Source organism: Pyrus communis, chromosome 13 (genome assembly GCF_963583255.1).
Source record: "Pyrus communis chromosome 13, drPyrComm1.1, whole genome shotgun sequence".
Lineage (NCBI taxonomy): Eukaryota > Viridiplantae > Streptophyta > Magnoliopsida > Rosales > Rosaceae > Pyrus > Pyrus communis.
Window position 1 is genome coordinate 20,884,709 of NC_084815.1, and position 27,216 is coordinate 20,911,924.

The 27,216-nt window shown below is 39.1% G+C and overlaps 4 protein-coding genes across 4 annotated transcripts; 3 read left to right on the forward strand and 1 right to left on the reverse strand.

The window, feature by feature from the left end:
• The first annotated feature begins 9,561 nt into the window (after positions 1–9,561).
• Positions 9,562–14,065, forward strand: LOC137713802 (protein STICHEL-like 2). The gene is made up of 7 exons (XM_068453159.1): positions 9,562–11,226; positions 11,327–11,546; positions 11,996–12,181; positions 12,360–12,554; positions 12,799–13,543; positions 13,626–13,683; positions 13,830–14,065. The coding sequence occupies exons 1-7, from the start codon at positions 9,625–9,627 to the stop codon at positions 13,902–13,904; spliced, it is 3,081 nt and encodes a 1,026-aa protein (XP_068309260.1). The 5' UTR covers positions 9,562–9,624; the 3' UTR covers positions 13,905–14,065.
• Positions 14,066–15,354: 1,289 nt separating this feature from the next.
• Positions 15,355–19,810, forward strand: LOC137712674 (probable Ufm1-specific protease). The gene is made up of 13 exons (XM_068451801.1): positions 15,355–15,635; positions 15,743–16,102; positions 16,647–16,915; positions 17,050–17,137; positions 17,253–17,428; positions 17,751–17,841; positions 18,129–18,254; positions 18,409–18,456; positions 18,546–18,622; positions 18,812–18,900; positions 18,995–19,106; positions 19,189–19,291; positions 19,406–19,810. Exons 1-13 carry the CDS (start codon positions 15,455–15,457, stop codon positions 19,633–19,635), a joined length of 1,950 nt encoding a protein of 649 aa, XP_068307902.1. The 5' UTR covers positions 15,355–15,454; the 3' UTR covers positions 19,636–19,810.
• Positions 19,811–19,852: 42 nt separating this feature from the next.
• On the reverse strand, positions 19,853–21,216 carry LOC137712675 (uncharacterized). Its single transcript, XM_068451802.1, has one exon. It carries the CDS (start codon positions 21,072–21,074, stop codon positions 19,926–19,928), a length of 1,149 nt encoding a protein of 382 aa, XP_068307903.1. The 5' UTR covers positions 21,075–21,216; the 3' UTR covers positions 19,853–19,925.
• Positions 21,217–22,969: 1,753 nt separating this feature from the next.
• On the forward strand, positions 22,970–26,653 carry LOC137712635 (MA3 DOMAIN-CONTAINING TRANSLATION REGULATORY FACTOR 1-like). The gene is made up of 4 exons (XM_068451748.1): positions 22,970–23,259; positions 23,712–23,935; positions 24,368–24,462; positions 24,571–26,653. Exons 2-4 carry the CDS (start codon positions 23,716–23,718, stop codon positions 26,395–26,397), a joined length of 2,142 nt encoding a protein of 713 aa, XP_068307849.1. The 5' UTR covers positions 22,970–23,259; positions 23,712–23,715; the 3' UTR covers positions 26,398–26,653.
• The last annotated feature ends 563 nt before the right edge of the window (positions 26,654–27,216 follow it).

The window sequence follows — 27,216 nt, forward strand, 5'->3', positions numbered from 1 at the left end:
TCTCTCTACCCTCTCTAAATCTCTCTCTCTATCTATCTCTCTCTCTCTCTCTCTCTCTCTCTCTCTCCGGGGGTTGAAGATCAGACGCAAATTGACATTCCTGAAATTTCCAGTGGTGCAACTTTCTGTTGGCTGAGTGAAAGACAGTGTCTTCGAGTGAATAAAGTGAGCGTTTCTTGTTGGGCTAATTTCTAATCCGCTAAAATTATTTTTACTTGTTTTGCTTTTCATTTTATTTTGTTTTTCTAAATTAATTAAAATTAGAATTAAAAATTATTTAGTGGCAATGGTATCGGGAGGAGTCTGTTACCTGTATCTGTCACGTGGGGTTGGCACTAATTTGTGGTTGCATTATTGTCCTGTTATTTTCATGATTTTCATTATTCCTTTTCTTTGTTTGTTGGCATTAAATCCCCTTTGTATGTGGTTGATATGTACATTGATTGAAATTTAACTTACTTCTTGTGTTCATGCCCATTCTGGAGTGACCGTCTCACCACGTGGATGGTTTGATGAATCTTATAAACTCAGGTGGCTGGCGGTTGTACATATTAATTTTGATTCACCTATACTAAAATACATGGACAAGTAATATCGTAAAAGCTTGATTGAGCGTCGATCAAAACACATAGTCAACCAAAACTTGTCGAATCAATGATCTTGACCTATATGCAATATTTTATTTATCCATGCTTTTTTTTTTTTTTAAATTTATCCATGTTTGTCAAAAAATGGAAGGATTAATATATGTATATGGGAGTAAATCAAGGGCATAAATGAGTATATCTTGGAGAGATAATCTTAACTAGATTATTAATTTGTCCTAATTTGTAGTTACTCGTGTGTCTACAACTCCCATGATTTTCAACGGCACCTGCTTTCGCCATTTTCAAAGACAGCTCTGTCATGCACTCTCTCTTTCTACGATGCATGAACATGGAGATATTCCTCCGTATTTTCGTATCATATTTCTTTGTCGTGTCGTACTTCCTTATGGTCATAGAGCGTTTCTTTTTTTTTATTATTCATATGTCGTGTTATATCTCTGTATCTTTGTGCATGCATCGTAGCTCTCTTCTTATTTTATTCTCTAATTCTAACGTGTATCCAATACATTTAATTAATTCAAAAATTGATAAATAATTATCTTTGCAAAGTAACTGAAAACAAAAAGATTAAAAGAGAGATATAAGTTATAACGTTCAAAAAACGCACAAACCCTATGGTTGAAAATAATAAATCCCCTTGAATGAGCTTGAATGGCAGCTGCAGAAACACAGATGAATTTTTATTGAGCTTTCCACCTACACATTTTAACTTTCATCATCCCATGCATATGTGCAAACTAATTAATTTCTGATTAAATCATGAAACAAAAAGAATATATATAGACCTTTTAAGAAGAAATCTATTTTATTTTAATAGAGATTAGTTGTAGGACTCATTCCATATCGAACCTCAATGATCCGATCTTTTTATTTTATAAGCCTTGATTCGTATATCATGTATGCAAAAATTCAATTGAATTCGAGACCAACTGTCCATTTAATTGTCATAGTGCAATTTTTAATATTCATCAATTTCTTTGAACTCAATTAGATGCCTCAAATATTTTCAATTTGGCTAACATCTTGTAAGGATGATTTATGAGGTGTAACTTGAAAAATAGACATTTCATATCGTTCAAATTTAATGTAATGTGGGCGCCACAACTAACCCTCAATTAAAAAAAAATAGAAATAAAATAGGAATCCCTTCCTTAAACTGTATATATAGTTTATATTTTCTTGTCAAAAATCCAAGAGGAAAAAAGCTTCCATGCACTGACAAATTCTTAAAAAACTATAACATTTGCTGGTCTGGGAATTCGAAAGCTGCAGGAAAATTTGAATCCCGGAGAGTTGAGTGAGTGTGGAATATGTGAAAACATCAAAACATGCATGCATGGAGCAACTCACAACATTTGGATGGTCCCTCCCTCTCCCACTCTCTCTCTCTCTCTCTCTCCTTCTCTCACACAAAACATGACTGTATTTGGGAGGAACATGTTGGCAACGTTCAAGACAATTCCCTTGGTAGAATGAGACTACTCACATGTCTCCTTTTTTTCTTTTTATAAAATTCTTCGACCTTTGATAAGCCACTTTTGTTTATTTACGTTTCTTTGTTCTTCTTTGATCGATTCAATTCGTGTTACTTACTACTGTAATTTAGTGGTATTATTCTTAACAATATGTGGAAATCAATCATCAATAAAAACAAGATCTCAAGCCTCTACATGTAGGCTTTGTGCATTTACCCACATTTCGCTACATCCAAACATTATATCGAGCTAACGGCTTAACACATGACGCATCGATTGGTTTAATTTCATATTTGATCAAATTGGTCTACTTTACTCAAAATCTTCTTGTTTTCCACTTTGTCACGCCAATTTTTTCAAATTTTCTATGACTAAATATGGTCTGGCCCAGTCCATAGTTTGAAGATGTTAGGCTGACCGGATTGGATTTTACCAGAACATTTTAGATTGGTTTGGCCTAGCCCAAAAAGTGGGTAGGAAACTTGTAGGGGGCAACTGAACATTTATTCAGGCTGGGGTTGCTATTGCGCTTCCCGTTCCCTTGTGTCATGATGGTTTACGGGCCCTTCACCCTAGAAGAAGATCGCTTTGGGGGTTACTGTGGCACGGCTGAATGTAGAGCAGTTTGGCCTTGCAATGTTTGATCAGTAGATTATTTAGAACTTCGGAAGATTGAGGGGCTATAATTAGAGATATTATTGTTTTTGGTACAGAAGTTCCTATAAAAATGGGAAATGCCCTACCTTTGAGTGCGGTTTGAACTATTGATTTACGTAATTGGAAGTAACCAATTAGGTTTACAACGAAATCTAGAAATCGATACAGGAGAACCAGGAAAGGAGAACTTTCCCCCCTTTTCCACCCGACTCTTTGGTCTTAAAAATGCTGGTTTTAAGAGCTAACAATTTAATAACTATCTTTGTAGCTCCAAAATGTTTAAGTTGATGCTCTTGTTATTCATGTTCAAGCAAGTTTCAACAGTACCATTGTGACTGTCACAAATGTACGGGGTCGAGTAATTTCTTGGTCCTTTGCCAGGGCTTGTGGATTCAAGGGTACAATGGTACACCATTTGTTCCTCAAACCACAGCAGGAAATGCTATTCAAAATGGCATATACATCACACATCCTAGATCAAGTAAAAACTCTGGGATTCCGACAAGCCACTACTCCATCCATTTCATTAGGAATTGGTGATCTTTTAACAATACCTTCTAATGGGTGGCTAGTCCAAAATGCTGAACAACAAAGTTTTATTTTGGAATAACACCATAATTATGGAAATGTACACGCGGTAGGAAAATTACGCCAATTTATTGAGATATGGTATGCTACAAGTGGATATTTGCAACAAGAATTGAATCTTAATTTTAGGATAACCGACCCCTTTGATCCAGTCCATATGAAGTCCTTTTCGGGAGCTAAAGGAAATGCAGCCCAAGTACACCAATTAGTAGGCATAAGAGGATTAATGTTCAATCCACAAGGACAAATGATTGATTTACCTATTCAAGCTTAACTTAAGCAAGCAGTTTACTTTTTTTTTTTAAACAAACCGTCTTGATCTACGACCATAACATCTAAAATATTTTATAATCGAGACTGATACCAATACGCGCGAACTGGTTCTCGTTGAAAATTCATAGCAAACCCGATATCTACTTGTACTAAAAAACAAGTGTAATTCCCCCAAGACAATAACTAGACAATAAAATATTGCCAAGGGCTAATGTAAACACTATTGGTATGTTGGCTTAGAGCATCTTCAACTGTTTCTCTTTAAATTCAATTTAGAAATATTTTAGTCATTTATATGCATAAAACAAATGAATGGTTCATTATGAGGATGTTACTTGTTACCATACCGTTTATTGTTTTAACACGAAAGGGGGAGGCTGAAATGCCTCTATGAGTCTTCTCGACCCCTGGAAGATGTGGATAATCGTGGCTTGCCACTAGTTGTCCCTTAAAAAAAAAAAATCTCCTAATTGAATGATTTTTTATAGTTATACGATCTTTAGATGATAGTAAAAAAAAATAAACGGTTATGATTGTAATGTTCAACAGTAAAAGCAGTAAGTGTGAAGACAAATGTGTGACATCCCACATCGCCCAGGGGAGTGATCCTTAAATGTATATTCTCATCTCTACCTAGCACGAGGCTTTTTGGGAGCTCACTGGCTTCGGGTTCCGTAGGAACTCCGAAGTTAATCGAGAAGGGGGCTAGAGCAATCCCATGATGGGTGACCCACTGGGAAGTTGTTCGTGAGTTCCCAAAAACAAAACCATGAGGGAATGGTAAGCCCAAAGCGGACAATATCGTGCTATGGTGGTGGAGCGGGCCCGTGAAATGATTATTGTGACATCCCACATCGCCCAGAGGAGTGATCCTTAAATGTATATTCCCATCTCTACCTAGCACGAGGCCTTTTGGGAGCTCACTGGCTTCGGGTTCCGTAGGAACTCCGAAGTTAAGCGAGAAGGGGGCTAGAGCAATCCCATGATGGGTGACCTACTGGGAAGTTGCTCGTGAGTTCCCAAAAACAAAACCGTGAGGGAATGGTAAGCCCAAAACGGACAATATCGTGCTATGGTGGTGGAATGGGCCCGGGAAATGGTCCCACCCGGCCCGGGATGTGACAATTTGGTATCAGAGCCTAACCCTGGCCGCGTGTGCCGACGAGGACGTCGGGCCCCTAAGGGGGGTGGATTGTGACATCCCACATCGCCCAGGGGAGTGATCCTTAAATGTATATTCCCATCTCTACCTAGCACGAGGCCTTTTGGGAGCTCACTGGCTTCGGGTTCCGTAGGAACTCCGAAGTTAAGCGAGAAGGGGGCTAGAGTAATCCCATGATGGGTGACCCACTGGGAAGTTGCTCGTGAGTTCCCAAAAACAAAACCGTGAGGGAATGGTAAGCCCAAAACGGACAATATCGTGCTATGGTGGTGGAGCGGGCCCGGAAAATGGTCCCACCCGGGGCGGGATGTGACAAATGAGTCTACCCATAAAGAAACATAGGCATTATCTTTTTTGAAATACCTCTTTATCCTTACATGTGAGACATATGTTGGTATAAATATAACCCAAATTGAAGGATAATGATTCTCTCTCCTCTCTTTTTTGTTTCCCTCCCTTCCCTCCTCTTATAGTATTTTTTTTCTTCTTTTTCTTTTCTTTATAAAGATATAATCTTGAGCGTTCAAACAGGAGAAGAGGGAAGGAAAAAAACAGAAGGGAGAGAATCTTTGTCGAAATTGAATGGGAAGTTCGACTTGGAAGGAAATTGATATGGATCCAATAGAAAATAACTACTGAGATCTTGTAGAACTTTTTCCAGCACGCGTATAAATGACATTAATATATAACCTTACGCCACATGGACAGTTGGTGCAATTTAATGAAAAGGAAAGCCAACGATTCATAAATACCAACACTAACTATGGACCAACCTACCCAACCGTCTATATTTCGCTGTCAGAAAAATGTGTTATTGTTAACTATTTGGACCGAGATTTTCTTCGAATCTTGCACTTCAGAGCTTGCAGACTAACCAATTCGGACCATTTAAGAAAGAGAGATATCTGAGGGTCAGAGAGAGAGATTGTGTGTGAGGTGGATCAATGAGATGGAACAACAAAAACCACAAAATTTAAATTAAACGGTCTGAATTGCTGGTTCATGAGCTCCGAAGTCGGGGATCCGAAGAAAATTTTCAATCCAACTATTTGGATGTATAAAGGTAAAAGTCATATATGTGTCAAAACATAGGTGCAAATGCAGTGAAGGTTGTCTTCCCCATTGCTATGCAAAGAGCTAAATTTGTAGGTGTTACTTTGGCAAAGCCATGCCACCATGACATGTCAATACTTTTTCTGGAGCATGTCTCTCACGCCATATCTCAAAGCTGCAAAAGCATGGTGATAGATCACTGCCATTTATACTTCCCCATGGCTCTGCAAAGAGTTAATATTATCAGTTCTCTTTCTGCAGGTACAGTAGTACTCTCTCTAGAGCTTACAAGTTCTCTTCAACAAGATCTAGTGATTGTCATTTTTTGGTAGCTCCAAACAACAACAAAGATCATAGACTTTTGGGGTTCTTTGGAGTAATGTTAGCGACTTAGTCTTGAGTAGAAATGCTTTCGAGTCGTAGATGTGTCTGTGTTAAACTCTTTCGACATGCTTAAAGTGTGTGTATCTTATGACTAGTTCAACTTCAATATAACACACGACTCAATACGACCATGTCATTTTGTCTTTAAATTGACGAGTTAGCAAATAGTTTGCTAACTTTGACTAATAAAAAGATGGATAATGTGGTAGGAAAACGCTTTTAATCATAAGGGCATGTTTACTAATCAGGAACTGGGGCAAGCAGGAGGAATTGAAGCCAAGCAATTTATTATTTGTCATAAATTAGAATGAAAATAATGTCCATTCCATTAAAATTGTTAATTGTTAATCGGACTCCAAATTTTATGTGGGGCTCGCAGTACTTTTTATTCCTCTTCCGTAAGTAAACAAACGAATAAACCTCAAATTTACTCTAAATTGATGTTAATCACCTTTGTTGTTAATCCATATCATGCCACATAAGAATGAGATGCTCTTATATAAACATGCCCTAAATAAAAAAAAATAAAAATACATTTCATCTTTTACGTAGATGATAATATACTTATATTAGTATCACAATAAGAAACACACTTTCGGTCAATTATTTTCATATATAGGTAAGTCCAAAACTTACTATTCTTGTTTATGAAATTCCAAAGAGGCCATGTTACATAAAGTCTCAAATACCTATATGTTTGTAGTATTAAAAAAAAAACTACTCCACTGTTGAAAGAATAGCAGCAACTGCAGTTAAACCCCTAATAATAGATGGACACGTGTCCAATCATATTTTTAATTTGGCAAAATTAGATAAAAGCACTCCAATTCTACATCTTATTAATTAAACATTTGTGGGTTTTCAACTTTTTATTAAAACACTTTGTATTTTGATTAAGGTGCTTCCATCTTTATCCATGTCATTTTTAAATTTCCAACTCATCATTTTAAGTAAATTTTAAAGAAAAAAAATGAAAATAAGAGTTATTTATATTGAAACTGATCATATCTAAAATCCCTAAATTCGTGGAAAGAAAATAAGTTTGAAAATTTTGATTGAATCATTGTCCCATTAATTAATTGTTAAGAATTTGATATAATTAATTTTCAATACAAAGTTTTAATATGAAAAATTCTTTGTTTTTTAAGGGCAACGTACCACTAGATTGTATGTACGAAAGTTAGGTTAACACATTGTACCAATACCATGGTACATACTAAAACAAAAATCACATAACATACCAAAATTAGTAATCTGTAATGTACCAAAATATTAATACGTACCAAAACTAAGATTATATAATGTACCAATTATGCACCAAGTTATTGGTAGGTTATGTTTAATACATATATGCATTCAGGTATCATGTCCATAATTGGTACGTTATGTTTAATAGGATGTTAGTTGTATTTTTAGAATTTTAATGATATTTTTATTTGAGTAATGAAAAGTGTCGTTTGAAATGAATTATGGAATAATATATCTCCCACATTTTAGGATTTAGGTGATATTAATTTGTCATTTGATTGGTAAACCAAATATATGTAATTTTTGTTATTAAAAATTAGATAAGAATGTTTGATCAAAAGTTTAAAATCTATGTTTGTTAAATCTAATAATTTCAAAAGCGAAGCACCTATATCAAAACATCCATTTTAATTTTAATTATTTGAACATGTGTTTATTTGTGATTAAAATTTAGCAGCGAAGTAGTGCGTATAGAAAAAGTGGAAATTAATTCTTGTTGGATCATTTTCCTAGAGATTCAGCAATCGTGTCCGTTTATCGTATACTGTGGTTAGTTTTTGTTAGGTACTATTTATATTTAAATTTTAAAATTTAAATAATTTATAACCGTATGATATACGATGAACAGACATAATTACAGAATCCTTATTATCCTTAAGAAAAGGATACGGCGATGATTCTTTTCCAAAAAAAACTCACCTCAATTTAGTGTACAGTCAGACTCACAAATAATTCAAACTTTCTTGACTTTTCCTCCATTTTCCCGGGAAACAAACAGAACCATGGTAAAAAAAAAAAAAAAAAAAAAACCCCAGAACCATGGTAAAAAAAATTACTCATGCGCGTACTGTACAGTCAGACTCACAAATAATTCAAACTTTCTTGACTTTTCCTCCATTTTCCCGGGAAACAAACAGAACCATGGTAAAAAAAAAAAAAAAAAAAAAAACCCAGAACCATGGTAAAAAAAATTACTCATGCGCGTGGGAAAAAGGCAAAAGGACGCACGGAATCTACCGCTAGATACAGCTCTTTCCCGGGACAAAACTAACTAAAACCGCCGAGTGCGAAATTACCAAAACACCCCTTCTCAGTTTCCGAGACTGACAAGCCGACCTACGTTACTCTCTCTCTCTCTCCTCTCTCTGCAGATAAACTCTGCAACAAGCATCAGAAAAATTCTGACCAAATTTATCTCTGTCCTCTCCCCACTGTCCACGTCGGCTCCTCCCTCGCAATCTGAATGGCACTCCCTAACCCAACCGCCCCTCGCATTCACCGCATTTACAACTCTGCCACTGGCCGCTCCTTCTCTATCTTCCCCTGCCTCTTGCTCCTCCTCCACGGAGCTCAACCACCAAGACCTCCTCTGTTTTTAGGGTTTGGGGCTTTATTCTACTCCGATTTTTACGCTTGCCCATTTGAAAAATTTCCCCAATTTCGAAGCGGGTTCGGATTAATCTCTATTTCGGAGGTTTGGGTTCGCTCAAACTTTGTCCTTTTTTGTTTGCATTTGAATATTTTTTGTTGTTTTGTTTAAATTTTGAACTTTTAGATTCTCTCTTTGACTATTTTCTCTCTCTACATCTTTCTCTAGATGTGTGGTGTTGAGCTGGATGGTGGTGGTTTGGGCTAATGGGAATGGGACTGCAGGTTTTGGTGGAAGGGGGTAATCAGCAGTGAGGTTTTGATGCTTTTTCTTGGAAATGGTGGAAATGGCTTTCTCGGTTTTTGATTTTGGAGTCCAGAGGTAAGAAGAAAGTGGCTCTTGTGAATTTCATGGTGTTATACTGTAGCAAAAAGGTCCTGCATTGTTCTTTGCTTCTGTAAAAATGCTCAAGTTTTGATTTTTATTCTCTAATATGGCAATGCTGATATATATATATATATATATATATATATATGTATATGTATATGTATAAGTGTGTGTGTGTGTGTGTATGTTCTGTTTCCAGTTTTGTGGTTTAGGGTTTTCTGAGAAATCAAGGCCACCGCATTCTTTACCAGTTTTTTTATTAGAGGTTCTTTCCGTTGTCCTTTTTGATGTTTGTATTGTTGGCTTGCCTCTTTCAGGTCGGGAATGCATAGGTTCTTTTGGGGTTCTGAAATTTGGATTTAGAGGGCGAATTCTGAGTTTTCTGTTTGATTGGTTGTTTTTTTTTTTTTTTTCGGGAAAATGATGGATGGGCGGCGACATTCTTTTGATATTCCTATCTCGAAAACTCTCGTGCAACTGAGGAGGGTGAGGTCTCTAAGGGATCCTGATACTAATTCTATGAGCAAGTTCTCTGCTTTGGTTGAGAATGTGAACTGGGAAACGAATTCGAGTAATGACATTTCTGTGCGGTTCATGAATAGTTTCCAAGAAGGTGGCTCTGGCAAACATCATTCTTTTAGATCAAAAAATCCGGGTCTGTATGGACAAGGAGGAGATTACATAGATGATTTTGAATTAGATCGTGGCTTAGGAAAATCTAGGTTGATCTTGCATGAGAATTCCAAGTGGATTGGAAGCACAGGGAATCGTCCAATTAGGAGCAAACAAGTTAAAGAATTTGATTTTTCAGTATCAGATAAGGAAGATGTTTATGAAAATAAATTACTCAGCGATAGGTACTGTGGTGGTCAAATGGATAAAGGATTGGCCTTGACAGGCATCAATCGTTTGGAGGATGGGGATTATGAAGCAGCTGTTAGGTCATCAAATTTAGAAAGATTAGATCAGATTGCATCAAGGAGACAATCACAACGCAAAAATAATATAAATTCATCCAGGAAAGTTGGTAATTTTAGTCAAGTTTGCAGTCCGTGCCACTCAGCAAGTGATGCTCTTTCAAGCCATAGTGCATCTTTATTTGTAAATGAAGAGGCTGATGCTGTGGATCACAATCGCCCTAGTTGCGAGGTCAGCTGCTGCTGGTCAAGAACCCCTCGATTCAGAGAAGCTAATTTTCCCTTCAATGTAGACGAATACCCTCTGCTATACAAGAATGTAGATGAGAGTGCGCTTTATGACCAGAGGAGCTCGAAACACATTCGTAATGATATGAGTCCACGATCAGAAAACCCTAGGAGTCTGAGTCAGAAATTCAGGCCAAAATCTTTTAATGAATTAGTGGGACAAAATGTAGTAGCGATGTCTCTTTTGGGAGCTATCGCTAGAGGGAGAATAACCTCATTCTATCTATTCCATGGCCCTCGTGGTACAGGAAAGACATCTGCCTCAAGGATTTTTGCTGCAGCACTAAATTGCCTTTCACATGAGAAGCATAGGCCATGTGGTCTCTGCTGTGAATGTGTTTTGTATTTTTCTGGAAGGAGCAGGGACATCAAGGAAGTTGATTCTGTGAGAATCAATCGGAGAGACAGGGTTAGATCCCTTATTAAGAATGCAGCTACTCCTCCACTTTCGTCACGGTTTAAGGTTTTCATTATTGATGAGTGCCACCTGATGCGCGGGGAAACTTGGGCAACTGTTTTGAATAGCATAGATAACCTTTCTCAACATGTTGTCTTCATGATGCTCACTCCTGATGTCGATAAGCTTCCCCGAAGTGCAGTGTCACGGTCTCAAAGGTTTCACTTTCCAAAGATTAAGGATGCTGATATTGCAAGCAGATTGGGGAGAATCTGTGTTGAAGAGGGTCTTGAATTTGATCAGGGTGCTGTAGACTTCATTGCTGCCAAGTCAAATGGTTCACTTAGGGATGCAGAGATGATGCTTGATCAGCTAAGTTTGCTTGGTAAAAAAATCACAATGGGCCTGGCATACGAGCTTGTAAGTTCTTGGCATCTGTTTTTATTCATTATTTACGTTTATATAGCACACTCTATTTATCCAATACTTACATGAGAATTTCTGTTTTGTTGTTATGCAGATTGGAGTTATCTCGGATGATGAATTACTCGGTTTACTAGATCTGGCATTGTCATCTGACACTTCTAATACAGTAATAAGGGCCAGGGAGTTGATGAGATCTCAGATTGATCCCATGCAACTGATATCACAGTTGGCAAATCTTGTTATGGACATTCTTGCTGGTAAATGTCAGGACAATGCTTCTGAAGTCCGAAAAAATTTCTGCAGTAGACACACGTGTAAGTAGTCTAACATTGCACGTGTAATATTGTCGCTTAGTACTTACTCTCCAAAAGCTCCATCAGAAATCTATACAGGAAATGATAGTTCTTTGAGGATGATTTTTAGACCCAAAATTTTGTTTATTTTGGTTTTGATTAATGGTGAAGTAAATTAATTATTAATGGTTTTTCTCAGTGTCCTCATAGATGAACCGAGTACTACTTGGAACTTGTTACAAGGAGTCATGTATGATCTATCTTATATAAATTTCTCATGCATTGTCCTCATAAGTTAATATTTCAATATGCCTATTATTTCTTCGATGTATATGATGAATCTGTTTTAAAAATGTTTGTTGGTTAGAGTGGTCATCGTGCCTACGTTATGTCTACTGCTGTTAATTACTCTGTCATCTCATGATTATATGCTTATACTAAGGTTGTTGTCTCAATTTTCTTCTTTGCAGCTGAAACGGACTTGCAGAAACTGAGCTATGGATTGAGAATATTCTCTGAAACTGAGAAGCAATTAAGGGTGTCCAAAAATCAAGTGACATGGCTTACTGCAGCTCTGCTGCAGCTAAGCTCCGTGGAGTCTTCGTCCTTGGATGGAAATGGTACAAAATTGTGTTTGAGAAGTACACAAGAGAGAGGTGAGAATAAGTGTATTAGCTGACTCTGACGAATACCTTACATTTTAATTTCATTCATGGAAAAGGCCTTTCTTTATCCATAACTTCCAACTCGTTAGTTTAGTCGAACTTTCATATCAAGGATATTTTTCCTTGGTTTCTGATATATTTTGTTATTATGGCGGTATATCATCCACAGCGACGGCGGAGAGCTTCAAGAATCGTGCCACTTGTTCATGCAATTTAGAGACACCAGACAAGTTGGGCATGCGGAAGGATAGTGATGGAAAGTTGGAAGCCATATGGAAGAGAACTACAGATTTATGCCGATCCAATTCACTCAAGAATTTTCTTAAGAAACAGGGAAAATTGTCTTCCTTGCTTGTTGGTCAAGGTACATACGTCTACTAGTATCTAGTACATGATCATTAATCATCAAATTATGGTAAAAACCACATACAAACATATTTAAAAATTAGGGGAGATAGAAATCAGGATGAGCTGGATCAACATCTTTATCTTCTTAATTTGGCTTGTTATATGACATTTCCGTACACGCAAAATGTTCTCATGTTTATAAAAGACGGAAATGGATTTTCTTATGCTCATGTGCACTAACAGAGTAATGCTCAATGTAGGTTTAGCAATAGCTGAATTGGAATTCTGCCATCCCGATTATGTATCTAAGGCTGAGAAGTCATGGAAGATCATTGCAAATTCACTTCAATCTATATGTGGTTGCAATGTGGAGATCAGGATCAATCTTGTACCTTGTGCTTCTGATTCCAAGTATGCGAAAGTGAAGAAGTCATCTTTTACATTGTTCAGCTGTTCCCGCAGAATGCAGCAGAAATCACAATCATCTACAGAACGTGGAACTGAGTCAGACTATTCTGAGCAAACTTCTGAAAAGCCTATGTTAAGCGACAGACCTACTTTACCTTGCTTGTCTGAGTGTTCTTATCGAGTGCCACATAACTGCAGTGACAAAATGGTGGTGGTAAGTACTTTGAGAAATAGTGAAGGAAATATTCTCAGCACAAGGACTGCCTCATCCCGCAGATCATTTGAAGACAACACATCAGAGGCACCTGGATTAGCGGTTGATTCTTCGAAGGACGATGGAAGCAATCATGAATGCCATGTTTTATCTTTTGAAGAACCTGAACATCAACCAAACTGTTTTCCTAGAACTTTGAGGCTTCAAAAGAAGTTCCGTTCATCAGATGCTTCTCAGACGACCTGTTGCACCAAACGACAAAACACGATTGCATTATCTAGCCCAAGCAAGACATCTTTTGGCACATGTCTCGTGGGAAATGATTCATATGTTTTCTGCAGCGGCGCTTGTAACAACACTGACAGCTGTATAGATGAGAATGCGTAAGTGTTGCTGTTAGTCTTCTTTCTGTGTGTTGGTGTCCTTAAAACTTTGGGTTTGAGATTCTTCTCGTCTTAATTTCAGATTGAAGGAGAACTCAGGCTTGCTTTGTTGGAGAACCCCAACGCTTCACTTGGGAAAGGTATGATTAAAAACTAAAGGACTAATCATCTGTTGAATATTTTAAATTTGCTTTTGTTGAAGTTTTAGGACCAAAAACAAAGTTCAAGATGTTCTTTCACTGCTTAATGACATAAGACCTGACATATTTGAGTGTTAAATCTGCAGGCTTGGCAGTTGAGACATAACCGACAAAACTCGAACCTAGGGTGTTGGGTTCTTCCCTGTGCAACTGCTAAGTAGTTCTACAAAGGAGTAGTACCTGGCGAAAATAGCCGTAATTTATGATGGCGGCAGAGGAGCTTGAAGGACATTCATACATGGTATTAGGTCTATATTTTGCAATCTGCAACAGGTGTCATTGATGTTTTGATATTTTCAGGACCCAGATTCAGGGTTTTATATATAATATACCAGCAAGAACTGTTTTTTCTCCGATCTCGTTTGGTTTTGTACAACATGCTTATGAAAACAGTTGATGGGAGGCAATGTTAAGACTTTCATGAAACGGGTTCATCCGGGTGCTAGACAGTGGCGTCCCGGTCCAATAATGCAAACGCCCATTCCATGAAAGTCGTTCTTCAGTATTGGATTCTCCAATTTTTGACTCCGAAGTATTAATCTCAAAAGAAAATAAGCAGTGTATTACCCTGCCTAGAATACTGATGGGAATCATAGGGAGCTTTCCTTGCATAAAATGAAATGTGGATACATGCCTTATCTAAAAGGTCGAAAATAAAGTGCTAACCATACAACCACTTATATTTCGGCTTAGTGGTATTTCTACTTCCAATGCAAGAAGATATCGTTTATTACGGCACCTTCGCCCTACATACATAAAAAAATGGAGGTTTCCAGCCCCTTTTCTATTCAAATGAGGAAATATGAGCACCCGGCCAATGGTAAGGTGCATTTATTTGAATCTCTGTAAAAAAAAGTTTCAGGTACTCACAAATTTGGGTCATATAGGATATAACACTTGGTTTATTGATTCTTGATTGTTAATGCATGTGGGTCTTGCAATGCATCAATAATCTAGATTTGCTTAAGTGATTCACCCGCTTGAGCAATTGGACGTAAAAAGTTCCAAAAAATAAAACAAAAATATAACAGGAGAAAAAAATTCCACGTACATGTTTTGTTTATCCCTCGATTCTCCTTTGATCTAGTTATCAAAAAACAGTTTTAGTCCTCCTAAAAATCAAAAGGCTTTTTAGCCAAAATGGTCTTTAAGATTTGCATAACTCCTCACTTTGGTCATTGAGATTTGAAATCGATAGAGTTGGTCCCTGAGTTTGTCCACAATCAATCATTTTGGTCATTCAATATAAAATCTCCATAAAATAAGGATAAAATGATAAAAATACCCTCAATTTTTATCAAATCATTTTGGCATGTTGTTTATTATATTGAGGGTAATTTTGTCATTTTGTCATTTTGATCCTTATTTAACATAACTTTTCACCAAAGGACCAAAATGATTGATGGTGGATAATCTCAGGAACCACTTCTATTGATTTCAAATCTTAGAGACCAAAGTGACGAGTTAGGCAAATCTCATAGACCATTTTGGCTTAAAATGTCAAATAAAAATTTCAAACAACCCCGTGGATCCAATCATCAAGTCCAATGGGCCAAAGTACCACGATTAAGCAAGTACTGGACCCAAACGGCCCATAAACCCCCTCCGATTTTCAGTTATCCAAGTTTCGGCTTCTCCGAGACGGCGGAAGGCAGTGAAATCGGGAAGACGAGAGCAGCTCTGGTTTGGGGAAGGCTCGCAGTCAGAGTGAATGGAGAACGTAAACGAGAGTACAAGTGTTCGAGTTCTATGCCCTAAGCTTGTCCTCTGCAAGAACGAAGCGGGCCTCCAATGGCTGATCGGATCCCCATTTTTCCCGCCACTCACAGTCGTCTCCACCGTCAGATGCATCCACACCGATTCCTCCTCTCCAGACTACCGCAGAGAATCAGGTACCTGAATTCTGTTTGTTTCCCGGGAAAATTGAATAAGTTCTATGAATATAGTGTTTCCGAGCAATTTCAGTTCAGAGTTTGATTGGTTTCCGTAACCTGAGCAGAAGAGCTTCGGACGTTACTGTTGAAAGGATTTGAGGTGATCGGGGCACTAATCGTTGCGAATTCCGGTGATGGAAAGAGCGCCGCTGGCGAGGCAATTGCGGCGGCTCGAAGGTTGCGGAAGCTTCTCTCCGGAGAAGGAGGAAAACTGGACAGTCAACAAGTAATTGGAGCTGTTGCGGATTTTAGTGGCGGCGACATTCAGTTTTTCGTGTCTAAATCCGCGAGCTTGACCAGCTTTGAAGCTGTGAATGTATTGTATGAAGATCATCCTGAAAAGTATGTTTGGGAGAGGGGTTGTCTGCTCCGGTGTGAGCTTCCATTTAAGCTCCCAATCTACTATCCGGTAAACATGCCAAATGGTAAGGTTTTTTCGGTGGTGCATTTTCGTAGTTTTGTGTAAACTATCTGATTGAGCATTGGTGCTGGTTCATGCTTTGTAGTTTGTTATATTTGCTAGTGTGATTTGGGTTGCTTGTGGATGAACGAGGGACAGACTGTTCAGAGCAGAAGTAGGAAGTACAATGTAGGAGCTTTTACTTACTAAAATGAGTGCATAACGTGGTTTCTGTAGCATCTTTTATCCGAATCTAGAAATTTAGATTTTCAATGGCTTTTTCGGAGTGGTTGAACGCCAGTTTGTAGTAGAGTGGTAGATTTTCTGGCCTTGATGATTCCATTGTTGACCTTTAATAATGAAGGCTTTGTCGAGTGTCAGTCAACGGAAATATGAGCTGTAATGGTCATATTCGCTTTTCCGTTTTTGCTTTGGACCTTTTCATTCATTTTGAAGTTCATACTTGTGTTTTGATGAAATTTAGCTACTATTTACTCTGTTAGATGAAGAGATCCATGTGGTTCATTGGAAATTGATTTAATGTTTATTTTCGTGTACTATTGAATTAGATTCAGAAAAGATGTTTCGACGTGCAACTGAAGCAGTTATTGCAAAATTCAAAGATCCAAAGGCTGCGTACATGGTAGAAGCATTAAGCAAAACATCTGCTGAAGTACCTCAACCTGTCATCCTCCGCGGTGTAGATTTGGATTTTGACACAGATCTCTCAAATGTCAAAATTTTTGGAGAAAGTGCTCAAGAGTCTGATGCTGATCTTTTGTCATGTTCCCACTTCTGTTTGGATAGTAAAAAAGGTGCACCGGTATATTCTGCTGAGGTAAGAAAAATGAAAGAGATTCATTGCTTATTGAGATCTTGGAAATATTTTATCTTCTGTAGTTTTATTTAATCCTTCTTTCAGCAATAACAGTAAGTATTGGAGTTCGATTTTTGAATAGCTTTCCTGCTTAGCATGCAGATAGAATCCAAGTAAGTGTTCTGCTGAATAGTTCAGATAAGTCTGAAAAATCGACAGCCCCCGTTGCTCAATATTTTCCAGGTATTGCTTTCACTCTTAATCATATGAGGTACATATTATACATTTTCGAATGTGAAGTTTTCTAGTGGAGATTATATTTCTACTCAGTTTAATGGATTTTAAATTGTGGTTTCAGCTTTGGAAGAAGCCAGAATTTTGGTGGTAGATTTTAAGCTAGAAGTGCTTTGCTATGCGGTCAAGGGTCTCCCGCTGAGGCATGCAGTTTCGAAGTTAATGATCCCGGGGTTGATTGATCAGTTTAATTTAGTGAAAAATACAGTCCTACCCAACCTCTTAGCCCAACATCCTCAGGTAAGGCAAACCATTTCTTTTGTAATATCATATCGATCTCTTGCTATTACTACCCATCTGAATACCTAAAATTCAGAAACATGAGATTATTTATAGTATAAGAGAGTACTTTCTTTTCCACACTTTCTTTCCATGTGCCTATAATTCTGGACTAGCTAGCGCTTAGGTGCCCACACTTGAAAACCTTAAGCTCTATCCGGGCATTCCGTAGTATCCGATGCCAATTCACACAAATGTTGAATAAAAGTCTAATACAGTGATTAATGATTATCGGCACAACCAGACCTAATTTCAAGTAACTATTGGTTTATTGCATTTTCAGCTACATCCGTATCACTTCAGTCCTCCCGGTGTTCTGCATCCAATCACTGTTATCTATGAACTCAACTACGGGGAGACAGAAATGAAGCAAGGTAGGCAGTGGCAACGATTAATTTTTCTACTTTCAGGGCACAATCGATTTATTAGTTTTAAGTGGCTCCCGACTGGAAGTTTAGAGATTGTTCTTTTTTATATTCAAAATAAATACTTACATTTCTTCCATGATTAAAAAGTTGTTTTTGCTTCAGTGCTTGTGAATGTGGAAAAGGTTGTATTATTTATTAGATGCAGAGATTTTTGGAGAGGAAGCTTTGTACAAGTTTCTTTTGTAATTGGATCTTAGAATTAGTTATCTTAATCTCATCTTTGCTTTCTGCAGTTGAAGTAAGAAAATCTTTACACCTAAGACTGGGTTTACCTTTTGATCGTCCTCTTCTAAGAATTGCCAACGCTCTGGATTTCTCTACATTGAGGGATGGTGTAAGGAGTGACGCAACACGGAAAGGTAACCTCATTTTCCATTGAATATGCAAACCTCATTTGTCAGTTGCAAGGCTCTTATTCCCCTATGTTTCATCTCCAAAAAGAAACGTTTTCTTATTCTTTGGTTTTTTTTTGTCGATATTAACTCGTTTGATTCATTTCTATGGTTGTATCAGGTTCTACTTTGCTTAAAGATGTACATATCGGGATTCCAAGCAGCGGGGGTTGGTGGCTGCTCTTGTTTCTTTGTTTATATCCTTTCCCTGCCTCTGATCAGTGGAATTTTGTTTGATACTATTACGTCTTTATGCAGTTTCTGGGGGCAGTGTGTCTTTGTTGCAAGGCTCTTATGAATACCATCATTATCTACAAGATGCCTTCAATGATTCAGTAATGAGCGATATCCTATACCTCGTATTTGTAATATCTTGTCGAGTATACATGTTAAGCTGCGGTTAGGTTGAATTTCATAATGATCGGATTAAAGCTGTCTAATAATTTTTTGCAGGAGTGCCCATCTAGGCCCTCTGATGAGTTTGAAATTCAGTTTTCTTAAGTGTTGTTTTGTTATCTTGCTAGGGTTGGGGTTGTGCTTATCGGTCTCTACAGACGATTATTTCATGGTTCCGACTCCAACACTATACATCCGTAGAAGTTCCATCGCATAGGTAATAAATTTACCTGTATAGGATTTGCTTGGTATCGATTAATTGCTACTTATCAGCATCGTATAATTTCATCTGACAAGCCAAGTGATATTAGGGAAATACAGCAGTCACTTGTAGAGATTGGTGATAAAGATCCCTCTTTCGTTGGGTCGCGGGAATGGATTGGTGCCATCGAGTTGAGCTTTGTTCTGGACAAGCTTTTGGGTGTAAGTATCATCAATGTGGTTTACGGATTTCTCGAATGTAATGCACACGATTTTGACAGGGTTTGGTTTCTTTACTGAACAGGTTAGTTGCAAAGTCATGAATGTCAGATCTGGAGCCGAGCTTCCCGAAAAATGTCGAGAGCTGGCCTTGCACTTTGAGACTCAAGGAACGCCTATTATGATCGGTTAGTTCCCTCCCGTAAATTTGGTTTTTCTCTGGATTAAAGATGGCATGGAAATTTTGCAGAAGTCAAGAAACACATTGAAAAACTCTCGTATGATTTGATATATGAACGTAGGTGGTGGAGTTCTTGCATATACCCTCTTGGGAGTTGATTACAATGAAGCAAGCGGAGATTGCGCGTTTCTAATACTCGATCCCCACTACACAGGCAGTGACGAACACAAGAAAATTGTGAGTGGCGGATGGTGCGGGTGGAAAAAGGCTGTCGATAGCAAGGGAAAGAGTTTCTTTCTGCACGATAAGTTCTATAATCTTTTGCTTCCACAGAGGCCTAACATGGTTTGATCTATCACTATCATCATCAAATCTATACACCCTGTTATGAAATGTAGCATTAAATTCAGCAGCAACAGTGCATTTCAATCGGCCGATATAATTTTAGAATTCTTTAACTCTTCTAAATTTGGCCTGAAGTTTCAGAGGTTAATGAGTAATAAAGGGAGGCGATTATGTTTTAGCACTAATTTTGAAATTATGCTAATCATGTCTAATATCTTTCGTGTTCTGCAAGAAAAATACCAAAAAAGCGACATTGATATGAAATTGAAATTCTAACCCATCAACAAGTGCAGATATTACAACTTTGCAGCCGCAGCGGTGGCAGCCGCAGCAGAAGCAGCCTGATCATGGTGAGAAACTTCGTCATACACTCCGGTCTCCTCATTGTATGAGTACCAAACCCCAGATGCAGCGGAGCAATAGAGCCCTGTAGACGGATCATAATAGTACCCCAAACTGCTGCTATAATAGTACCCCGAATTCTCATCAAACACATAATCATTCTGCCCTTCGGACGAACCGACTCCTCCTCCGTTAGAATCCGACGGTCTAGCAGCAGCATTAGCATCTTCATCATCATCTTCACCAAACATATCATATCCATCTCCAGCTGTTTCACCACCATTGTTATCATTAGCAACTGGCGCGGCCGGGATGCCTTCGAGTCTTGCCCTAGCTAAAGTCTCATACCCCTGAGCCTCCCGCTCGAAAATCTCTTTCTTCTCATGATTCACATCATACTCCCCATGCTTGTCCATCAGTGTCACAGCATCCTCAGTCAGCTGATCGAAAATCCTCTTCGTCTCCGGCGACATCTTCACCTTCTTGTCCCCCTTCAACCTCCTCAGAGCCTGCAACACCGTTTCGCCTTCCTCGAGCACATCGGCAATGCGCCTCTTAATCTTCCCAATATCTTCATCTTCCGGTGGCAAATCCTCCGTATCATCTTCGACTTTCGGTTTCGGAACATGTAACTGCGTAACTCCAGCTTCAACGCTATCGAGCCAAGCATCCTTCACTCGATTTCCCTCAGCGTACTCGACGAAATTCCCCTCGGCATCGAAATACCCCTCTTTCCTCTCCTTCTCCAAGTTGAAAGGCTCCATCTGAATCCCGTCCTCCACGAAATTGTCGTAATCCAATTCCTCGCCGTACGCGACTTCGGCGGCGGAGACATCGTCGCCGCCGATCCCGTCGTCACCGAACCGGCGTCGTTTCTCGCGTTCTTTGGCGGCGAAACGGGGGTCCGGAAACTCAACCCCGATCTCGTCGTCGTCCTCGTCGGCTCGGGGTATCTTCACGGGTTCGTCTTCCCGTCTCGCCTTCTTCCCCTTGGGAAACTTGACCCTCCTTTCCGCCGTGGGTCTGTCAGAATCGGAATCGGAGTCGGAGATTTCGGGGACAGGGCGCTTGCGATTAGATCGCGATGGAAGATTGGGTTCCATTGAAGAGATTGGAAGCAAATCGAATCAAGAGGGAGGTTTTTGTGATAGTGTAATACTGTAATTGCCGGCCGACGTTTTTGGCGCTGAGAAAAGCTGTGGAAAATGGAGGCGGTGGTCGGGTAGGGGTTTTTGTGAGGGGATTTTTTCACATAATTTTTGGGCTACAAGATAATTTGGACACAATCCATCTATTTAAAAAAAAAAAGAAAAAAAAAAAAAAGATTATTATTGTAACTTCAAAAATTTTATTCTATAAGATTTTTAAAGTGCTAATAATACTTCTGAAAATAAATAAAAAATGATTTTGCTATTTTAGTTTATTTAATTTTGAAAATGAAATAAATTTTTAGAGACGGCTACAGTATCTACTACTCAGTGATCGGGTTTTATACAAGATTTAACTACCATAAAAATTTATTAGATTCTTATACGCAAGATTAACAATTAATTTTTCAAATTATTCAGTTGTAAATAACATAAAAGAAAAAAAATCATTTAAGGACGACGGTAATGTCGAGGTTTCCGTTGATAAGAAGGGTCGGTGATGGAATGAGATACGCCGGAAGAGACGAGGGTTGCTGGCTGCGGGTCTCAAGAATTCTCTCTTTCAGATTTTTTTTTATTTTTTTAAATTGATTTTGTATTTTTTAATAAGAAAATGAAAAATGATGAGGTTTTTTGAAATGGGTCCAAAGTAACTAAAAATTAGACCTATTTCAAAAGTCAAAAGTCACTAAAAATTAGACCTATTTTAAAAAGTAGTCTCTAAAATTGGACCTATTTCAAATTTTCCCAAAAATGATTTAGCACTGTTCCGAGTCGACAATAGGGGAAGAGGTATATTCTATTGATTCTCCATCCTGTGCGAGGACTTTTTCGGGTGCCAATATTGAAAATTTTGGGTAAAAATGGTGTGGATGGGTGTCCAAATTACATTATTGGGTAAAAATGGTGTGGATGGGTGACCAAAACACGTTATCCAAAATGGGATTTTAACTTGTGAGCCTAAATATCAGCATCTCATCTCCTTCTGCAATTGACCCAAACACAAAACGCACTGTAGGGACCTCATTTCCCGGCCGATAGTGCCACAGTAGAATCTGACCAACTCTCTCCACTCCTATGTGCAAATTAACAGTCGATTTTTCATTATATTTATTTAACTACAGTAAAGATTTATTAGATTTTTATATGCAAGATTAACCAGAGTTTGAAACTTCACCGAGCCGGGCTGACCGGCCCCAAACTACAGCCGGGCTAACCCACTTTAGCCTGCCCATGGGCCGCGGACTAAATGATGACCCTCGAACCATGACAAGCTGCATTAAAAGAACCCAAGAGTCGGTCAATCAAAAGATACAAGGCAAAAATGTCCTACAAACTAGTGATAACTTTCACCAAATACAAGAAATTGCTTTCAATATCATGCTTACCTCCAGCAAAGTGACGACAGCAAACGCGGTGTGAAGTGCTCAGTTGACGCAACGTGTGTGAAGTGTCACCAAAATTTGCTTACTAAACTTGTTTATCTTACCTAACTTGTTCATCAAGTTTGTTCATGAAATGATATTGCTTGTGTAGAGTTACTATAACACCCAACAAAATTTAACGTCAAGAGATAAATTTCTTGGAAACAAGGATAAACGTGAATAGAACAAAACGACAAAAAAGGGCAGATTCGTATTTCCCTAACTGAAACCCTACCCGGTTAGACCGGGGCCGGGTGGAAGCAAAAGACGGGAGCAAAACAGTCCATGCTGGCTTTAGCGCGTAGGCCACGTGGACGGCCCTATCGCTCTCCCCACGGTGATGACGTGTACATGTAACCGTAGCCTCCCTATAAAAGCCTCCGCTTCCCTACACTTCCGTTCTCATCCACTTTCTCTCTCTCTCTCTCTCTCTCTCTCTCCTTACTTTCTCTCTCTACAAATCGCCAACTGATTGAGACTTCACTCGCTGATTCGGATCGAACTCCGCTGGTTTTCTGATTAGCCCGGACCCGCCGATCCGTCAGATCGTCGTCGGTCGTTCCTGGACTCGCACTTCTTCTGCAGTTTCGGCGCTTCCAGTGGGACTCCGGAGCTCCGAGATTTGGATATCCGATTGCTTCTCCTGTTCTTGGCTCGAGATCCGGGCCAAGCACAGAAGAAACGGATTCGCCGCTCTTCCGACTTCGTATACAGAGGTAATTTTGAAACTTTTGTTCGCGCGAATGGATTATTTCTTGCTGTGTACGTCGGTGGTGTTTGGATGCTGAGAAAATACGGGGGAAAGAGAGAAAATTATGCATGTGATGTTTGGTTTCCTCATTGTTTGGGACTCGGGAAAATGAAATTGGTGCTTTACTGTGTCTGATGCTGCATTTTGCTTTGTGTATTTCTTCACTTTCCTTCAGTTTCTTGGTAGCCAAACAGTTTTTAGCTGTAATCTTGATGTGTAGATAATGGTCACTTAATCCGTTTTAATATTTGATTAGTTTAATATTGCATAGGTTAATTAGTTTGTAACATATTTGCTTAGGTAAAAGTTTAAATTAGGGATTTTTTTTTTTCGTCATTAATTGGAAAGTAATATTTAGGATCGAATAACTGTATATTATTACTCGATATTAGTATTGATATAGGGATTTTATTTCAGGTAAATGGCCTCGAGTGAGGGATTCCTGACGAATGAGCAGAGGGAGAAGTTAAAAATTGCTAGCCAGAATGTGGAGGTTTTGTCGTCATCGCCGAAATCTCCTACATCTTTTCTATCTGAACACCATGTAAAAGCCCCCGCCGGTGGGAAGGCACCAACAGCTGGGATAGCCGTGAGGCATGTACGTCGGTCACACTCAGGAAAATTTGTGCGAGTAAAGAAGGGTAAGTCCCCATTCGGCACTTTTGCGATTCACCTTGATTTTATGTTAGCTTATAAAGTTTTGAAGAGAGTGGGATTGGATACATTGATTTGTAAGTAATGGTGTTTACGGTTTAATTAAGTAATTGTCCTTGTTAAATTATTGTCCCCATGATGCTCTTAAACAATTTTGGTGCATGTATCAGTTGAGTTTTAAACTTTTTTTTAGGCAAATGATTGCACTTTAGTTTTACATGGTCGAAGACTTGATGTTGTACATTAGTTCATCTTTGGGTCAATCGTAAAGTTTCTATCTAGCTCTACCACTTTTAATTTTTTATTTGATGTTGTTCAGTTGTGCTGAATTGACGATATTGTCAGTGGTTGTTAAAATTAGCTCTCTCTGGTATTTTTATTAGTTGACTTGATTTCTCGTCTATGTCTGATGGTAACAGAGGGAGGCGGTGGAAAGGGCACGTGGGGAAAACTGCTTGACACTGACGGTGTACCCACTCTTGATCGTAATGACCCTAACTACGACAGTGGCGAGGTAATATGTTTTTAAGTTTAGTTTCAATATATTCCCTACATGTATTATTTTGTGTACTCTGAATAGGTGAATTAAAAATTTCTAATTTAAATACTCTGGTCTCACCAGGAACCATATCGACTGGTTGAGTCAACTGTTACAGATCCCTTGGATGAATACAAGAAAGCTGTCGTTTCCATAATTGAGGAATATTTCAGCACCGGTGATGTGGCAGTGGCAGCATCTGACCTCAAAGAACTAGGCTCAAGTCAATATCATTCTTACTTCATTAAGCGACTTATTTCCATTGCCTTGGATAGGCATGATAAGGAGAAGGAAATGGCTTCGGTTTTGCTTTCATCTTTGTATGCCGATGTCATTAGCCCTCCCCAGATTAAAGATGGATTTTTCATCCTTCTTGAATCTGCTGATGACCTTGCAGTGGACATATTGGATGCAGTCGACATCCTCGCTTTGTTCCTTGCCCGTGCAGTGGTTGATGACATCCTTCCTCCTGCCTTCTGCACCAGGGCAAAGAAAGCACTCCCAGAATCTTCAAAGGGCGTTCAGGTAATCCAGACTGCTGAGAAGAGCTATCTTTCAGCTCCGCACCATGCCGAACTTGTGGAAAGGAGGTGGGGCGGTAGCACCCACATTACTGTTGAAGAGGTGAAGAAAAAAATTGCTGGTCTATTGAGGGAATACGTGGAAAGTGGAGACACTTCTGAGGCTTGTAGGTGCATAAGGGAGTTGGGTGTTCCATTCTTTCATCATGAGGTTGTGAAGAGGGCTTTGGTTCTTGCCATGGAGATTCAAACTGCAGAACCGCTAATAATTAAGCTGTTAAAGGAAGCAGCTGAAGAAGGCTTGATTAGTTTTAGTCAAATGGTAAAGGGCTTTTCTCGATTGGTAGAGAGCCTTGACGACCTTGCTCTTGACATTCCATCAGCAGTTAGCTTGTTCCAGTCCCTGGTCCTCAAGGCGACAGATGAGGGTTGGCTTGATGCTTCCTTTTTGAAGTCCTTGGATGAAGATGGCGATGCACGAGTTGAAGATGAAAAAGTGAGGCAGTACAAGAAAGAGATTGTGGCCATAATTCATGAATATTTTCTCTCAGATGATATCCCAGAACTGATCCGGAGCCTTGAAGATCTTGGGGTACCTCAATATAATCCACTCTTCTTGAAGAAGCTGATCACCCTTGCGATGGATCGCAAGAACCGTGAAAAGGAAATGGCATCTGTTCTGCTTTCTGCCCTTCACATTGAGATCTTTTCAACCGATGACATAGTTAATGGTTTTGTTTTGCTTCTGGAATCTGCCGAGGATACAGAATTGGACATTTTGGATGCTTCAAATGAGCTTGCTCTCTTCCTGGCTAGGGCTGTGATCGATGATGTCTTGGTTCCTCTAAATTTGGACGAAATTGGCAGCAAGTTGCCACCAAATAGCAGTGGAAGTGAGACTGTTCGATCGGCCCAATCACTGATTTCTGCTCGCCATGCTGGCGAGAGACTCCTGAGATGTTGGGGAGGCGGGACTGGCTGGGCTGTGGAGGATGCAAAGGACAAGATAGCAAAGCTGTTGGAGGAGTATGAAAGCGGGGGTGTTGTGAACGAGGCCTGCCAGTGCATCCGGGATCTTGGAATGCCGTTCTTTAACCACGAGGTGGTGAAGAAGGCACTGGTCATGGCCATGGAAAAGAAAAACGACAGGATGCTAGACCTGCTTCAGGAGTGCTTCAGTGAAGGACTGATCACAATCAACCAGATGACGAAAGGCTTCACCCGAATCAAGGACGGGCTAGATGACCTTGCTCTCGACATTCCAAACGCAAGGGAGAAGTTCAGCTTCTACGTGGAGCAGGCACAGGACAAGGGGTGGCTCCTGCCTTCCTTTGGATCACCTGCTGCGGATGGCTCTCAGAAATCCGACCCAGGCTCTGCAGCTTCTTGAGAAGGAACACATTTTTCGATTGCCTCTCTCTCATGTAATGTTGTTGGCCATGAGCTCTCTCTCTCTCTCTCTCTCTCTCTCTCTGTACTGTTTAAATTCGTGTTTTTTCTGTAACTTTCTAAAAGGCGGATGTGGGTATTGGGATGATATTTAGATTTGTTCTGAGATGTTTTTTTTTGTGTGTTACTAGTGGTAATCTAATCGGTTAGATTATAGCGATCCCACCGCGATGTATAAAGCTGCTTCTTTCGTTTTATGGATGTCTTATGTCTCCTTTCTTTGGGGCATTTGGGTGGCCAAAAACCACCTCGAAAACAACCTCGCGGCCTCCTCCCAAAGAGTGGAGACTCTAGTGGTGAACCTTGTGATTGATAGAAGTGCGTTGCGAGAGAAATTTACTTATACTGAAAATAATGCATGACAATGTGGTTCTTCCACCCGTTCAACTTCTTCCATGCCCTTCTTCTGGTCAATTTTGCGGTATGCTCACCATGCACATGCGTGTCAATTGACTTTACTCCAGTTAAGTTTCACATTCAATGTTACTTTTTTAAATTTGAAAAAAGTTAACTAAGGTTAGGTGAAAAGGCACGTGACATAGGATTAGATATATGGTGACCATACACTATAGTTTATGATGGTGAACAAAAATGTTTCCATGAAAAAGGAATTAAGATTCTTCCTATGGCTTTTAATTGAGTTGATTTTTGCTAAAAATAAACAAGCCCATTTGATTTGAAAGTTAACTAAAATACGATTTACGAGTTGCAGAATTATTGACATTTTCATATTTAAAAACAAAGCGCAATTAGTTGATAA